General features: G+C 48.0%; 1 protein-coding gene across 2 annotated transcripts in view; it reads right to left on the reverse strand.

The window, feature by feature from the left end:
• Positions 1 to 18,386, reverse strand: part of TMC8 (transmembrane channel like 8) — a 719,897-nt gene that overhangs the window by 378,982 nt on the left and 322,529 nt on the right. For both annotated transcript variants that reach the window (XM_069655257.1, XM_069655258.1), the window contains one exon: positions 17,636 to 17,759. In XM_069655257.1, the coding sequence (XP_069511358.1) occupies positions 17,636 to 17,759 (124 nt within the window). The remainder of the gene's footprint in view (positions 1 to 17,635; positions 17,760 to 18,386) is intronic.

Consider the following 18,386-nt stretch of genomic DNA (forward strand, 5'->3'; position numbering starts at 1 on the left):
GGCCACCGACAGTCAGGCTTATTAAGCCCATTACCACATGAATGTGGGTCAGTGGCTGAGCTAGCGAAAGGGCTAGTGCTCTCAGTGAAGGATGCAACAGCTGAACAATTGTCCTCAAACAATCATCACTGTCTGCACTGTGTGGAATTAGGCCAACTCTATCACTGCCCCATCTCTGCCCTATTGCCCCCACCCCACCCTGGGAGCCATATCCCCTTACAAGTTTAAGAATGAATGGCCGGATAAACCTTGTTAGCCCAGTGAGATATGCTCTTCTATTCTTGTCCAGCATTCCCTCTCCCCTTGGAAACAGATTACAGTAGAGTTATAGTGCTTAAGGTGACATTTCGCCTTTTCATACTCCCTAAAGGGCATCGCCTACATTTTATTCTGGAGGGCAAGACTGTTCCCAACCTAAACATGCAGGGTGAGATACACTGATGTGTTACCCCAGTAAGACATGTTATTCAATCTCCTATCCAATCTCAATTTCTAACCTTGCAAATCATTCTATGTAGGTTTCTTTTCTCCCACCACTTCTACTCTATGGCCGAAAGGATCTCTCATATAATGGTCCTGGGCTTAGAAAATTACCACTGGGAAAGGGCTTAAAATAGAGGCCCTCCCCTATGGGCAGTACCGAAGTCCCCTCTTCGTCAACTCAGTCCAGGCAATCCGCCTTCCATCCAGACATTCTCCCAAAGCAATCCCTCCAAAAATTAAATTGCTGCGCACCTTTCCCATTTGAGTATTTGTGGGGTGGCCTTACCCACAATTGTGTGTCACCGGCCACAAAGCTGCTCGCAGGCCTGCATGCCAAGGAGCCTAACATGATACTTGGTGGCGCTATAAGGGTACGAACTCAGGTCAGTATGGGAGGGCCCTAGCCAACCTCAAGGGGGGTTCAAGTACTCTTTGGTGCCATAGGGATCTGAAACAAATTGAGTTCCTATGCACCCAAATCACAGGCCTTTGGCTCCACCCCTTCTGTCTCCACTCCAGGGAACAGGGAAGAAGCAGTTCCGTTAAAGGTAGGGGATTCGGTCCTTGCACCTCTCTGCGTCTGGGAAGGGCAGGGGATGACAATACATTTCAGTTGTGTGCTTGGACATTGTTCTCTAGCATTGATTAGGTTGTAGTGTATATTTTTGTTTGTTGTGGTCTGTTTGGTCTTTGGCTGTGTCTGACTACTACAAGAGCACGGGAATTTTAAGTATTGCGGAGCCCCTCGTACCTCCCCGTAGAACTGCAAAAAAAGGGAGCCAATACTGGTCTATGTTTGTGTGTGTTTCTCTCAAAATAGCCGTCAGGCTCTCCATCTCGTAAATTTCCTTCGCTTTCCTCAGCCAGTCTGCTTTTGAGGGGAGGGAGGAGGCCTTTCACTTTATCGTGACACATACACGGGCCGCTAGTAGCAAGTTCCTTGGCATGTGTGGGAGAAGCGAGTACCCATCTTCCATGTGCTCCACACCGAACAGAACGAGGAGAAGAGGAAGTTCTCTGTGGATGCCTTCAATCTCACGGATCCACCCCAAAATCTCCTTCAGTACAATTGGATCGTGGGGCAGCCCCACCACTGATGCCAGTATGTACAGACCTGCGTGCACCCTCTCCAACAATAGGGTGCAATGCCCTGATACATTTTAGCTAAACGTTGCGGGGTTAGGTGCCACTGTGTGAGAATTCTACAGTTATGCATTTTATATTGCATTGCAATAGAGGATTTCCAAACCGCCTTGTATATGGCGTCCCACCCTGCTGAATTGCCCTCCCACTCCAGATCTTGATCCCTCTTGGCTTTGGTGCTCGGAGGGGGGAAGGCGACGTCTGTTAATGAGAGCTTTATACAAGCATGATATGAGATCTTTGGTACCTGTGTACTTGTTCAATATATTCTCGAACGCAGTTAGGGGGCGCTGCAGTTGGTTTTTCCATCTGCGGTCCGTGAAGACTCCTTTGAGTTGAAGGAAAGGTAAGGGCCCAATCCTCAGACCTTGCTGAGCAGCCTCCAGCTCGACCTTGGTTAGAAATACTCCCTCTCTCCACATCTGCCCTGCCCAAACCAGACCATGCTCATACTGAGGTTGGAAATGAAGGGGATCAAAGATGGCATCCCTGATTGGGGGGTGCAGATGCAGCTGAGAGGCGACGGCCACGTCGTAATACCTATCATGCCTGGGTTTCTTTTGTTCCATAGGGCCCATACTGCTGATAAGAGTGGGTGCTCTCTTGCCCTGCGTGGTATGGCTTCTTTGGGTGCCCAAAGCCACTCCCCCAACGTTACCGGGGCAAAGAGCCCATTCTCTAAGGCAACCCACTGCTTGCTATTGGACTCCCTAATGTGATCCATCAAAACGCAGAGTCCTGCAGCTGCATAATAGGCGTGTATATCAGGATAGGCAAGGTCCCTATTATCTTTCGATAGGATCAGAGTCTTGTATGCGATGAGAGGCCTCCCCTTATCCCAAAGAAATGACAGCAAGGATTCCCTAACCGTATTCAGGAATGAGCCTAGAAGTGGAATCGGAAGAGATTGAAAAAGGAAGAGGAGACGGGGCAAAATATTAATTTTGATTGCTGGCAATCTACCTGCCCAAGAGAGACCAAGCTTGCTCCATTTACCAAGGTCTTTTTGGATTACTACCCATAGTGTCTTATAATTGGATCAGAACAGGTCTTGGAGACATTTTGTTATTATTATACCTAGATATGTAATGTTAGCCTGTGACACCTGGAGCCCCAAGTCTGTGGGACAGGAGCCGAGAATAAATTGGGGTCCTTGAGTGGGAGGATAACCGTTTTATGTCGATTTATGCTAAACCCTGACTGCGCCCCATTATCCTTTATTTTGCGTAGGTGAGCCAGAATAGATTCTTCAGGGAAACTGACTTATGCCAAAATGTCATCTGCGAACAACGCCAGTTTATATTCAACTCCGTACCTATGAAAGCCCCTGATGTTTGCATTTTTCCTGATGTTTTGTGCCAGCCATTCCATGACTAAAATGTACACCAACGGGGAGAGGGGGCAACCCTGCCTCGTACCTCTAGTCAAGCTAAACTGCTGTGAAGCAACACCATTCTACACCATTTGGCACGGGTGTTCTGGTACAGGGCTTCACCCCTCTAATCCAGTCTGGGCCCAGGCCTGCTTTGTGTAGGACCTCTGACATGAACCTCCACTCCACGCGGTCGAATGCCTTCTCGGCGTCAACTGACATCAATGTAGGCTCTGCTTCCGAAGCGGGTATGGAAGCCTTGAGGTCCAATGTTTTATGGACATTATACGGTCCCTGACGTCGCACAACGTACCCTGCCTGATTGCTGTGTATCAATTGGGAAAGGACCCTACTGAGTCGTTTGGCCAGGATGCTAGCATAAATCTTAGCATCAACGTTTAACAGCGAGATCGGTCTGTAGGAACCACATTCCAATCTGTCCTTCCCTTCTTTCGGAATGACAACGATTCTCGCTTCAGTAAAAGAAGGTGGTACAGTGCCCAACTCCATTATATTATTAAACAGAACTATGAAGAAGGGGACAAGGACGCCCTTAAATCTTTTATAGAAGGCGGGGGTAAACCCATCTTCGCCCGGAGCTTAGCCCGCTTGTAGGCTGGAGATGGCATGGTCAACCTCTTCTGTGGTAATGGGGCTATTTAACTGGTCTCTATCTGTGCCCGAAATCTGGGGAAACTCAACCTTCGACATATACTCCTCGGTGGATTCGGGGGAAAGAGGAATTTCTGTGGTATAGAGTCGCTCATAAAATTGGGCAAATCGGGCTGTAATGTCCTCCGGTTTTGTCAAGACCAGGTTAGAGGACGACCGCACTTTCAGAACCGCTCTATCTGCTTTTTCTTTGTGAAGTCTCGCTGCTAACAGAGTGTGCGCTTTATCCCCTCTTTCAAAATATTTCTGTTTGGTGAATCGCAAGCTAGTCAAGGCCCTGCCGATCCAAATGTCCCTCAGCTCCTGCCTTAGGGCTTTGATTTCCACTCTGGATTCAGTGGCCTCCCCTTTTTCTCTCACCAAGACCTGCTCCTTCTCTAATATCTGTCGTTTAAACTGGGTTTCCCTTAGAAGTTTTAACCTTTTGACTGAGGTACCTTGCGCTATCATGAGTCCTCTCATAGTAACTTTTGCGGCTTCCCAGAACGTAGAGATTGGGGTTTCACCAGTGTTATTTCTTTTGAAGAAATCATGTATTTCTTCTTCTAGGCCTTCTCGGAAGAGCTTATCCTTAAACAGTGTGTCGTTACAGGTCCACCGGCTATCGACCGGAGTGGTCAACCCCAGATGCAAACCCACCGTGACCATGTCATGCTCTGACATCCCCCCACCTCTATCTCGGCTTCTGCAATCAGATACTCTAGACTGGAATCTAAAAGGATATAGTCTATACAAGTGAAGGTTTGGTGAGGGTGTGAGTAAAAAGTGTAGGCTTTCCTAACCGAGTGTGCTATACACCAGGCATCTTTAAGATGGTAGGCCGTAATCAAGTTTGGAATGATGAGTCATCTGGTGGGGGGAGGGCTCCAGGGCGGAACGAACACCAATCTAATTATGGGGGTCATCATTTGGTTGAAATACCCCCCACAAATCAGCGGGCCTACTCTTTCCCCTTCCAAGGTGGCTAATAAATCCCTACAAAAGTTGAGCTGTTGGGTGTTTGGTGCGTAGACTGAGCATAGTGTAATTGTAGTGGATCCCAGAGAGCCTTCTATAACTAAAAACGCCCCGTTCTGGTCCCTGCGAATGCGAGTGATGTGAAGGCCCAGGTGGAGCGATATAACATACCCACTCCACCATTTTTTTCCAGTCCCGAGGCCCAGAGGGACCCGCCTATGATCCCCCCCTTTATTTCAAATTCTCCCTGTTGCTTAGATTTTGTTTCCTGGACAAACAGGATGTCCAGGTTAGCTTGTCTGAAGGTTCACCTTAGCATGGACCTTTTCTGTGGTGAATTCAGGCCTTTCACATTAAGCGACCCCACTCTAATCACATCACCCCTCATCACAAAAAGTATTATTGCTAGTCGTCTGTACCATGACTGACCTTATCAAGGACCATATTCCGGACATGCTCAGATATGTTATCTTAGATTCCTTAATCCCCACAAAGTGGTCAGTCCCCGCGAACCCCTTCCCACCCTCTGCCCCTAAGAAAAATAAAGAATAGAAGAAAAGAAAATAGAAGAGAGTAAACACATTTTCCCTGTGAGAGCGGAGACGCCCCACATGTGAACATAGGGCCACACAACGGGTGCAGCCCCTAGGACCATCCAGCCAATAATCTTTCTATGGTTACTGTGTATTTGCAAACTCTTGGATCCAACTGTGTATAATAACCAGCGCGGCGGCAGATTTGGGTATGCCTTAAACTGTTTTATTTTCTTTTCTATTCTTAACTCCTCGTTGCGACTCATCAAGGAGTGTTTAGTCTCTGGAACTTCTTGCCACCTCTAGACTTGCTCTTTTGCCTCCAGGGGCCCGTAGGATTCTGAGCCGCTTCTGAGGAGGAGGGCATTTCTCCATCAACCTCTCTATTTGAGCTTGCCTGCAGATTCTTGACTACTTCCTCCGCTTCCTCTCCCGAGGTTACCCTAAATTCCTCCCCCCAATAGGTGAAGACCAAGGCAAACGGGTGGTTCCACCGATATCTGGTTCCCTGGTTGCGCAGCCAAGAAGTGAGAGGGCGACATGTGAGCTAGAGTGACAGCGGACAAATCCTGGAAGATTCTGACCTTGGAATCTTCAAAGTTAATGGAGTCCAACTCTCTCGCTTTTTGGAGGATCTCAATTTTATGTTTATAGTGATGGCATCTTGCCAACACTGATCTCGGCCCACCAGACTGGCGCCCTGCTCTGTGGACTCTTTCAAACTCCAGCTGGGGAGAGATCAGGGAGGGGAGAATCGAGGCGATGAGGTCCTCGACCCTCCTCTCTAGTGAAGCAGGTGACTCACCAGGGGACTCTTTCAGGCCTTGTATTCGGATATTAGCTCTCCTTTCCCTATTTTCGAGGTCATCTACTTTGCTTCCAGGTCCCAATTGTTTTGTTCTAATTCTTGGAATTGGCGCTCCATTCTCATTACAATTAGATCTGCCGATTGCTGATAATTCTCCAGGGCCTCTACTTTGTCTTCAATTTTGTGGATCTTGTCCTGTAGGACATTGACCGTTGTGATCATACTGGTTCTGAAGGCCCGTATTTCCCCCAGCAAGAGGCGGATATCCGCCTTGGTTAACAGTTATTGGTCTCCTCCTGAGATCAAGGCATCATCTTGAGAGGAGGTCGTGGCCATTTCTGCAGTTTCTCATCGGTATTTCTGTAGCTTTTGGACTATGGAGATGACAGCAGGAGATTGCATGCAGGGCCTTCACTCAGCAACCCTTGGGACCGCTTGCCTGTCGCTTGTGTACCGTAGGCACGTCCTCGATCTTTACCACTCGCCCCAGATGTCGCAGCCCTCACCCGGCGGGGGCCTTGGCCTCAATAACGGACTTAAAGCTGCTGTCAACTATGTGGCCCTTTGCGCTTGTGGCAGTACACCCAACTGCAGTCTCAAAACATGCCAGACGGGATCCCTTACCAGCGTGAGAAAGTGTGGACTGCTCCAAGGCTCGGCTCCTAACCTGGCCTGACTTTCAGAAAGTGTCTCCTGCTTCACTTCCGGTGGGGCACGACAAGAGGATAGTAGTCAACTGTCTGCGCTTACCTTGGCCCTATAGGAGAGACATGAGTGCCACCTTGCCCAGGACAAAAGGGGTGGTTCAGGTTCAGCCCCTTAAGTCGCTCCCTAAAAGGTGATTTGTCAGTCCATTGTGCAGATATGAGCCATCTAGGAAATTCCTCTCTGCTTACAAGCGAATGGGCTTTGTACTACTGAGATCCAAAGCTGTCCCGGGTGAGTGAGCGCAGCATTTACCAGCCCTCCAACCAACTTTTGCTCCTCCCTCTCTCCTTACCTGGCAATGGAGGGTGTTTCTGGCCAAGTTCAGGAGGATCCCACATTGCCGGACCTCTTTGTGACAGTCTGGCCCGCCGCTCCCCAGGGGAAACTCAGGTCTAGGCACGCACAGCACGCATGCTGGGGGCGCAATACTGGAGAGCCGGCCCCCCGCCCCAACAAGATTCCGGATGACTGCACCTAAGGCTGCTGCTGTTTGGTGTTGGAGATACCAGTCCCAGGTCCAGCGCTGAGTTTTAATTTAAGTGCCTCCTTCCCTTTCAGGGATCCACCGCCACGTCTCGCTGATACTGACAGCGGTCTGCGTGAGACTCTCTCCGGGAGCTGCCGGGGAGCGGATGCACATGGCGCAGACCACTCCGCTGTCCCGGCCTGGGCGGCCACCTCCCCCAGCACCGCTCCAGCCGGCGCAGGACACTCCAGAAGACGCCGGCCACGTCTCCCGCCACAGGCAACCCGTCTCCGTATGATGGCCTCGGGACGCTCGCGCAGTGCGCACCTCAACCAGCGTGGGGGCACTGCTCCGCCGTCCCTCAGCCCTCTGAGGGGGAGCACCCCTGCAATTCAGCACATGGGACCCCGTGGTGGGCGCCCCCGCAGGGTCAGGCCTCAGCGTCCCCCACTCCAAGCAGCGCTCTTTACCGGGCTGTTATGTTGCAGGATTTATACGATGTTCGGGGCGCCTTCCCACGCCGCAGCCGGCACAACGCACTACTCTCCTGGAGGCCCCAACCCACGGGTCCGGGACCAGCTTGCTGGCTTCGTTTTCCGGGACCGATTCTGGCCGAATAAACAGCTGCCGATGCCTGGAGACTTGATCTTTCTGGGCAATGAATTCCGGCTTGCTGCGGGCTGGGCAGACGAAATAAATTCGTTTTTTGCCGGAGGTCTAGGGCACGTGTGATGTCTCTTGGTGAATGTGTATTTCTTGGTGTGGTATTCCGAGATCGTTCTATTTAATTTGCTCTGTTTTGGTGGTTACTTGTGCGTCTGTCTTTCCTGGTGGATGTCATATTGGGAAGGGTACTGTTCTGAGGTTGGCTTTATTCTAGGGGGTGTGGGAGGGGGCTTGTCACAGGTTAGGATTTCTATGCACCGGGTTATCCTTTAGGTGAAAACATACAAAACCGGTTGCAAACTGTATGACATTTTACTGAATTTTTAAGAGAAAGTGGGCTGGAAAGTGCTCAATTTTAACCCATTATTTAAATAAATTGGGGGCAGAACACTGCATGGTTGCTTCAGGCTCCATTGCTGCACTCGGTTACTCCCACATATTTAGGCAAGCATTTATGGCCGTCCAATTCCAAAATTCACTAACTGCAATGACACATTACAGTGCCCTGCTGAACAAATTGGCATCATCCAATAATTTGCCCATCTGGCATTTGGATAATGTGCAAATAAGCAAAATGCTTTCCCATGATTACATCAATTGCATATGCAAATTAACTTCTTGTTAATAATTTCTAATTAAAATGTCAAAACATTCCTCCAAATATCAAAGGGAGAATTACCAAACCACTATGTACCACTACGTGACCAATATTAATGGAACCTGCTTCTAAATCCATCATTTGCCACTATTTTTGCGAATTGTTAATTGAACAACAATCCTAATGCCCCTGTATTGCATTTAAAATCCCATATGTTTTGACAATTGTTAATGGTCTTGTGTTATTAGCAAAGTCACTTACATTCCTAGTAAACACCACCTTAATCTCAAATTCAGTGAAAAAATATTGCAAATTCACTTTGCCTATATTTGCACCTCGACTTACTCTTACATTCATGCACATTAACATATTCTGTTTGTAAAATTCAATTTACTGCCATCATAATTTAGGCTGTAATCATTTTGTCGTTACCTGAGAGTTATTATGTTTCCGCCAAGGTATGCTGTTGCTCCCTATTTCATTTGATGAGAAAATGATGCTCTTGCCCACAAAAGGTTGGAGACTCCATCTATTGGTCATGTGTGCACTTGTTTAGGCTTGCTTGAGAGACTTGCCAGAATCCTCTGATGTAGCGATTGGTGGGCAGGTACTTTGACTTTGCACTGCCGAATGGGGCGTGGGGGGTATCAGGAAGAGGCTAATGCCCTTGGGAACCTACCAATATAACTTCCGCGTTTCATATGGGTGGGTGCATGATTTTCAGAGAAATAGTTATGTTAGGGTTTTGGGCCAGACAGGCGGGTCATACGGCACGATTTAGAAAGAAACGGCTTGCCCAGACACAAAGCGGTTCGGGATTATACAGTAACTGAGGGTGGGATTAGCCAGGACGTGTTTCCACTTGAAGGGGAGGGACATAGACAATATTGGGGTGGAGGGTTGGGCAAAGAAAGGAAGCAGTGAGACTTGCACAATAAAGGTGTGGTGCTTTAGCCAGTGGCGAGGCCTGGAGGCCCATGCTCCCCCTCTGAAATCCTCTGCTCCCTCTTGTACCCCCCACCTAAGGCGAGCAGTGACTGTGTTCTCTGTTTGTGGTGTTATTTGTGACACTCACTGGGGCAAATGTCTGCAGATCACATGGCAATACTCCTTTTGTCTCAAAGCGAGCAGTGAGAGCAGCTTGCAGCCCCTCCCGTCAGAATGTAGTCATGAAAGTGCTAATGATGGGACATTAGTAACTGAATGGTTTTGTGCCTGCATTCTGATGGGAGGGGAGGTTCAGTGGGGTGTGGGTAGTTGGCGTGCCCAAAAAAGCCTCTCCGCAGGAGTGCTTGTGACATCACACATTACCTTTCATAGGTGCCACCCCCACTTTTGTCTGTGCCCCCCTACTTTTGTCTTTGTACTGTATTGTATTATTTATTTATTTATAGAGCGCACCCGGCCGTAGGCATCTTGGCGCTTATAAAAGTATGTGGTTACATTTACACTTGCAATTACAATTAAAGATGAGCAAGAAGGAGATAGCATATGGGAAAAACAGGGTACATGGAAGATTAGCAGTTACATGTGCAAGTTGCTGATGGGGAGGAGACAAGATGGGACAAGGTCAGACAATGTACAGTACAGGTTACAGGAATATATACATACATTTATACAAATAGTGGCTAAGGTGCAGGTAGGTGCTGGCAGGTACATCTATGTACAGCTATGCAGAGCAGGGCTAGGGATACCGAGAGTCATTCGAGTGTAGCCAGAGTTTGGTGCTGGTCTTAAAGGCATGGGTGGATGGTGAGGCTCTTAAGGTATCCAGGATGGAGTTCCAGAGTTGTGTTGCTAAGACTGGAAAACTGGAACCTCCTGTTCTTGTTAGTTTAAAGCTAGGGACTTTGATGCTGTAGGATTGGGCCTGTCTAATAGGGCGGTTGGAGGTATGTTTGGTGAATTTCTCAGTTAAGTAATGAAGATGATAATGATGTGTTATTTATATAGCGCTTTAATCCAAAGCGATAGATAGGTAGATAGGGGCTTTGTTGTTGAGGGATTTGTAGATCAGATTTAGTACTTTAAATTTAATTCTGTCATTAATGGCTAGCCAATTGGTAGCTTGTCTTTGGTCGGAAATATGCTGGCCTTTAGCGATCCCTAAGGCTGCTCTTAAGGCATTGTTTTGGATGGTTTGGATTTTGTTGGTGTTGTATTTGCTGGTGCCAAGATAGAGTGCATTGCAGTAATCCAGGTTGGATAAGATCAGTGCCTGTGCGATCGTGATGCAGCTTTCAGTAGTCAGGAATGGTCTACATGCATAGTTCAGTTTGCATGTGTAGCTAGTTGCAGAGGCTGTGGCGTTTACTTGTTTGTTAAGGTTGAGGGTTGAATCTAGGTAGAAGCCTACGGTCTTGACTTCCTTAGCGACTTTGATTTTGATACCGTCAATGGTGAAGGATTTATATTGAGAGGGGTGTTTGTTACGTTTCTTGGTAGATCCGATGAAAATGAGTTCAATCTTATCATCATTAAGACACAGGCCATGCGTGGCCATCCAGGTTTGGATGATTTGGTAGATTTTGTTTATAAGGTTGGTGTCTTTGTCATAGTCTCTGAGTATAGGGATGAGGATCTGGGTGTCAGCATAATTAGTGTATGAGACACCCAGATTATCCAATATATCGAAGAGTGGCTTTGTGAAAATATTGTACAAAGTCAGGGAGACACAAGAGCCTTGAGGTACGCCACAGGTGATGGGAACAGGGTCAGCTGCTGAGGAGGGTGAAAATACTCTTATGGTTCTGTTGTCTAGAAAGGATTTAATCCATGTACTGGCCTCATTGGAGAAGTTAGCTGCTGATTTGAGGTGGTTACATAACACTTTATGGTCAACCAGATCAAATGCAGCGGATAGATCTAGTAATAGCAGAATTGAGGTTTCACCTTTATCTTTTCGGTCATCTTGTTGGTTCTTGAGATCTATGAGGGCCGTCTCAGTTCCATGTCTTGGCCTAAAACCGGATTGTCGAGGACTAATAAATTATTGATCTCCAGATATGCCTTAATCTGTAAATAGGCAGCTCTATCTAACATTTTAAGGAGAAATGGTACTGTTGTAATTGGCCTAAAGTTGGTGGGGACATTAGGGTCAAGGTTGTTTGTTTTTAAAAAGGGTAGTACCCAGGCGTCTTTAAGCTTAGTTGGGACAGAACCAGTTCTGAAAGAGGACTTGATGAAGGTCATGACGAATGGGGCTAGGTCGTTAGCTGCTTCTTTAATGATAGGTGCTGGGCAGGTGTCACCCAGGCATCTAGAAGGTACGAGAGAAGTGATGATGTTTTCTGCCTCGATAGTTGAGATTGATTTAAATTTGAATTGATTGAGTGCTTTGGTTTGGTTTTTATCAAGTTCTTGCAGGATGGTTTCTTGAGTTGCAAGAGCAATCTTGTGGAGGGATTTTTTTTTGTCTGATATTTTGTCGTGGAGCATAGTGATTTTGTTGCATAGCAAATTTTGTATGTTCGTGCTCCAAGTTTTATTTTTGGTGCATGAGTCAGTAGGAGCAATAGGGGATTCTAATTCTCTAAGTACAGAGAAGATTTCTCTAGTGCTTTAACTGGCTTTTTTGATTCTTTCATTAAAGGTTTACCTTTTTGTTTGTATGATTTCTTTTTTGTATTTGTCAACGAGAGAGGTGAGGAGGTTTTTATTCTCAGCTATGGGGTACTTTCTCCAGATGGTTTCAGCCTGCCTTTTTTCTTTGCGCAAGGCTTTTAGGCTAGGGGTGAACCAGGAATTGAGGTGGGCCAGAGGTTTCTCTTTGCTCATTTTCAAGGGAGCGATGGTATCTAAAGCAGTGTCAATGGTGTTATTGTACAGATTCACCAATTCAGTAGGATCAGTGGGGAGGTAGGTAGGGTTGGTGATGGGCTGAATCAGGGGTAAAAGGTTGGTGACTGTTATATTCTTTTTACACCTGGTTAGGGCTGGTGGAGCGTTAGGCTTAGTTACGTTGGATTGGGAAATGTCCTGGATGGTAAATGTTATCAAGTGGTGGTCAGTCCGGACACATGGATCAGTGGCAATGATGCTCGAGAAACAGTTAATACCTGCTATCCAGTCCAAGATACGGCCTTTAGAGTGGGTGGGTTCTGTGTTCCTGATAGTAAGGCCTGCTTCGGCAATAGTGTTAGCTAGAATAGTGTCATTAGAGTCTTTCGGGTCATTGAGGCCCTGGTTGAAGTCTCCAAGTAAGATAGTTTGGGTTCCCGGTTTGACGTTATTATTCAGTAAGGATGTTCCTGGTGCTAGGGGGTCTGTAGATTGGGTGCATAGTAATTGTTCGGGATGGTGTTAGCCCTATTTTTACTGTGAGTAACTCAGCAGACGGGAGTATCATAGGTTTTATCTCTTTGATGGTTAGGTTAGATTTGTAGATGATTGCTAAGCCACCCCCTTTGGAGGTTTCCTTTGGCCCCCTCTGTGCCCCTCCTAAATTTGATTCCTGGGGACGCCACTGGCTTTAGCAGATCTTGGATCGTAAGGAGTGGGGGTCACAGTGGAAGGAGTGGGGTATAGGCATGAAAAGGTAGGACGGGTGCAGGAAATGGGTGGGGTTTAAACAGGAATGGGTGGGTATGGAACGGAACGGGCTGGCTTGGACATTACAGAGTGTGGCTTAGACAGGAAGGGGCAGAGCATACACAGGAATGGGTTAAAGGAGTACAGATGAGAGCCACAACCGGAGAGATTTGCAAACTGTAAGGTGCAGGGAGAGAGAATGGGTGCAGGAAGAGAGAACAGGTGTAGGAAGAGTGCATAAAAAGGTTACAGGAAGAGCGAGAGATGTTGCACACTTAATATCAAATTGCACAGAAGGAAAATGCAGAGAAAACCTGTTTCGTTTATATATATAATTGTTAAACTAGTGAAACTAACTGGGTCTACTGGCCACCAATGACCCCTCAATCCACCTGCATTCACCACTGTGATATGATATGATATGGCATTTATAACGCGCCTATACACAAGTGATCCAAGGCGCAAGGAGGCAAGGGAGGGGGAACATAGGGAAGAAAGAGACAACGATCGTGCTAGGCCAGGTGTCGCTGAGATCGCACGAGTGCAACGAAAGGGATAAGGGATAAGGGGAAAAGTGAGGGTCGAGGGGGAGAGGACAGTGCAGTACATGGGATCGACAATAAAAAATAAATAGAATAAATAGCAGCAATAAATACAAATATGGCCAGCTGGTGGCAAGTGCAAGGGTAATTGCAGACATTTGGTGTCAAGTGCTGGTAGGGGACTGTAGGGATACAGAAAACAGTCCCCAAGTGTGGGGGTTGCCATGGAGGCAGTTCAGGTGTGCAAATGGCTGGGGAGGGGACCTGGGCCTGAGATCAGAAGGTGGTCAGGTAACCAGTGCAGTTTCAGCCAGGAGTTCAGCAGGGGGGAGGAGGAGAGAAAGCAGAAGCAAAGGGGAAGGGTTTGAGGTGCTTTCCCGGAAACTGAGGTGGTTCTCCTCAAGTTGCAGGGAGGCCGGGAGGCTATTCCATAGGGAAACCGCAGCCGAAGAAAGAGATCTACCACCCACTTGTTGCTTGGTGAAGCGACTGACCCTGAGGGAGTTGGAGGCGGATAAGCATAGAGCTTGAGAAGGAAGATATTTAGGAAGAGAGAGTTGAAGGTACTGAGGCCCCAGAAGGCCTTGTGGACAATGCAGAGGGTTTTGAACTTAATCCTCACAGCCACTGGGAGCCAGTGCAGACATTTCAGTCCTGGAGAGATACGATCCCTGGGCTTGAGGCCAAGGACAAGTCTTGCAGTCCTGTTCTGGGTGAGTTGCAGAGGGCGGAGAGTAGAAGCAGGCAGATTTAGAAATAGTCTGTTGCAATAATCCAGCCTAGAGAGAACCAGAGCTCTGGAGACAGTAAGCTTCTGGGGGAAGGAGAGGAAAGGAAGAATACCTCTGAGGAGGTGCAGCTGGTAGTGTGACTTCTTAGAGACGTCAAAGAGTGTGGAGTCGAAGATGACCCTGAGGTTTTTAGCCTTGCAGGTGGGAGCAGGAAGAGTGTCAAGAGAGGCCGGACAGAGAGTGACAGGAAAGGAGAGAGCGGGTGTGCCGATGAGGAGAATCTCAGTCTTACTGGCATTAAGGTAGAGTGTCATCCTCATAGCACTGAAAGTTGGGGAAGAAAGCAGCAATGCGGTGGGCAAGAAGTGACAGGTATTGGTTGAACATCCAGGGAGCAAGGGTAGACCCCTTGGGAACACCACAGGTAGAGATAGAGATAGAGGAGAGGAAGGACCCCAGTTGGACCTGGGAGGGTCGATCGGTGAGGAAAGAAGTCAGACAAGCTAGGGTCTAATCGGTGATACCTAGGTTATCCCTCCACCTTTGGCTGTCTCTCATCCTGATACAGCCCTGTCTCTGCGCTACTCTTCAATTTCTGATACGCTTGATGCTCTTGCCCCTGTCATGAGGATCTGTTTGAAGTCCAAAGCCAAGTGCAATTCCTGGTATGACTCTGACCTAGCTACACTTAAAAGTAAGTGTAGGGCAGCTGAGAGGAAATGGAGGATTACCGTTCATCCTCTGACAAACTGGCCTGTCGCCTGCTACAAAGGCAATACAGACTCTCTGTCCTCACCAAGAAGAGAGTCCACATTCAAGCTCGTGTCTCTGCGGCATGTAACAACTCGGCCAAACTCTTTAAAATCTGCAAGGAGCTGGCCAACCCTGCTGCAGTCTCTACCCCTCCTGTTTCCTCCCAGGCTCTTTGCAATGCCCTTGCCTCTCACTTCATTTAAAAAACCCAGGACATCCTGTCCACCTTCTCCACCCACACTCCTCCTCTTCCCTCTCCATCTGTGCTTGCTGACCCTCCTTTAGGCACCCTCCCACCATCCTTCTCGTCCTTTCCTCTTTTCACCCCTGACGAGGTTGCTAGACAAGTCCGATCTATGAAAGCCTCTTCAAAACAGGTTCATCCCTGTTCCTCTAAAACCATCAAGGACCACATTGACACCCTCACTCCGGCCCTTGCTGATTCTTGCACCACTCCTTTGCCTCTGGATCCTTCCTCTCCCCTCTGAAGCACTCCTTTGTGCATCCTCTTCTCAAGAAACCCACAGCTGATCCTTCTTGTCCAGCTAACTATCGCCCACTTTCCATTACTCCCTTTCTTGGCAAACTCCTGGAAAGTTGGCCATCTCTCAGCTTAACCTTCATTCCAATTCGGTTGGCTGTCTCCATGACCACAAGTCTAGCTTCAGAGCTGCCAGAAGCATGGAAACTGCTCTCCTAAACATCCATGAAGATCTGCTCACCAACCTTGACTCTAACATTCCATCTGTCCTCATCCTCCTCGATGTCTCTTCTGCCTTCGACACGGTCAACCATACCATCCTGCTCAACCGTCTCCATGAAAACCTGGGTATCACTGATCAGGCTCTGGCCTGGCTGACCTCTTTCCTCTCAGATCGACCCTCCCAGGTCCAACTTGGGTCCTTCCTTTCATCTATCTTGCTCTCTACCTGTGGTGTTCCCCAGGGGTCTAACCTCTCGCCCTGGCTTTTCAACCAATACCTGGCAACTTTCGCCCACTGCATTGCCATTTTCTGCTCAAATTTCCAGTGCTACGCTGACGACACTCAACTCATTTTCAAGCTGCCCTCTGCCACCTCCTCTCCCTCTCTCATCCCTGATTGCCTAACTGCCATTCAAGATTGGTGTGCTGCCAATGATCTTTGTCTGAATGCCAGCAAGACGGAGATCCTCCTCATCGGCACACCTTCACCATCCTTTCCCCTCACTCTCTGGCCGGCCTCCCTTGGCCCTCCTCCTACCCCCACCTGCGAGGCTAAGAACCTCGGGGTCATCTTTGACTCCACCCTTTCCTTCTCCGCCCACATCTCTGAGGTCTCTAAAAAGTCAAATTTCCGACTGCACCTCCTCAGAGGTACTCTGCCTTTCCTCTCCTTCCCCCAGAAGCTCGTGGTATCTCAAGCTCTGGTCCTCTCTAGCTTGGACTATTGTAAAAGCCTCTTTCTAAATCTACTTGCCTCTACTCTCCGCCCTCTGCAACTAATCCAGAACAGGACTGCGAGACTTGTCCTTGGCCTCAAGCCCTGAGATCGTATCTCTCCAGCTCTGAAATCTCTCCACTAGCTCCCAGTGGATGCAAGGATTAAATTCAAAACCCTCTGCATTGTCCACAAGGCTTTCTGGGGCCTGGGTCCAAAATACCTTCAGCTATCCCTCCGCAAATACCTCCCCTCTCAAGCTCTTCGCTCCTCTACCTCCAACTCACTCAGGGTCAGTCGTTTTTCTAAGAAACGAGCTGGGGGTAGATCTCTGTCTTTGGCTGGGGCCTCCCTCTGGAACAGCCTCCCTACCACTCTAAAACTTGAGGAGAACCATCTCCGGTTCCGGAAGCACCTCAAGACCTTCCTCTTGTCTTCTGCCTTCGCTCCCTCTCTCCCCTGCTGATCTGTTCTCTCTTGGCACTGTGCACCTGGCCACCCTCTGTCTTTTGGGCCAAGTTGCCTGCTCATCCTGCCACCCTCCCGCACTGCCTCCGGGCCACCCCTTGCACTGGGGTCTGTATCTGTACCCATACAGCCCCCCCAGTTTCTTCCTGCACTTATCAGACCTACCCTGTTTGCTGCCTTAAACCTAGCACTTGCAAATTGCTGGCTGCATTACCACTGTTTATTGCCTTTATTATTTATTTATTGTTATTTATCTGTTTCTCCTCTGCTTCGCACTTTCCACCTCTCCCCCCTTCCATGCACTTTTCCCCTCCCCCCTCTCCCATGCACTTGCGCGTTCTCAATGTCACTGGGCCTAGTAAGATCGCTGTTTTGTTCTCCCCTGTTCCCCTCCCTTGCCTTGTCGCGCTCTGAAACACTTGTGTACGAGCGCGATACAAATAAAATATCAATCAATCACGGAGATGGTTGAGCAGGATGGCATGGTTGACTGTATCAAAGGCAGAAGAGAGATCAAGTAAGATGAGGACACAGGGGGTGTTGGAATCAAGGTTGGAGAGCAGGTATAGGAGTAAACACTGGCTCAATTTCAATTCAACACCTAGGCATCATGGAGGTAGCGGTATTCTAGGAGTATCAGCTTCTAGGTCTGAGGACCCCAAAAGGACCTTCGTGAGTATCACATTCTGCGCTATCATGACTGTACTCCTGTCAGAGGCCACAGCCACTCAGATGCCTTTGGCACAGCACTAAGCAGAAAGGACGCTCAATGCAACATATAGATAACCTGGTAGTGTTTGTTGTATCCACAGGCTGAACAGTTGGGGTCCTTAGGTTGCCCAAAGCACAGCATCTTCTGCCCAAGAGAGAAGAGGAACATTCCCAGGCTGGCCAGCTTCAGCAACACACACCTGCAATGGGAAGAGAGAGACAATCAAATCCACTTTGTTGGGGATTCCAAATGTATCATAAAATGAGAGAAGCTTAAAACGCAGCATGGATGTAAACAGGGGACAGTTAAAGGTACCCTTCCTTGCATCATTGTTTTGAAACATTGGAATAATCCCCAGTGACACCCTGGAGAGAAGCAGCAGCTCTCTGATGATTTTTCCTTGAGTACGTGCACCTCAAATATGATCACTTTACCTGACTTGCATAGACTTAAAATGGCCTTTGGTTAGTGAACATGAGGTAGATCAGTGGACATGATAGAAGCTCTTGAAATGGACATGGGTCCACTTGCACTGCTAAAACGAATGCATCAGGGCAACACGGCACACGTCCATTATGGCCAGTAGCGTGAATTATCTGTCCCCTCTTATTCAATATCTTATAGTTAAGCTCGGAACTGACTAATTGTGCAATAATACTCTAGGATATGTTTTTTAAAGAAACTAATGAAATTGTTGTGTTACTTGCAGGAAACGTATGATGAATTGGTGGTAAAAAAAGAAATTTTGTTTGGTTTGGTTTTTTAATAGGACCCAACGAAATAGTTGAAGTTTTTTTTTTTATTTGAATTTAACGTCAGATCAGTT

The sequence above is a fragment of the Ambystoma mexicanum genome, chromosome 3q, assembly GCF_040938575.1.
Source record: "Ambystoma mexicanum isolate Mex_15411 chromosome 3q, UKY_AmexF1_1, whole genome shotgun sequence".
NCBI classification, from domain to species: domain Eukaryota; kingdom Metazoa; phylum Chordata; class Amphibia; order Caudata; family Ambystomatidae; genus Ambystoma; species Ambystoma mexicanum.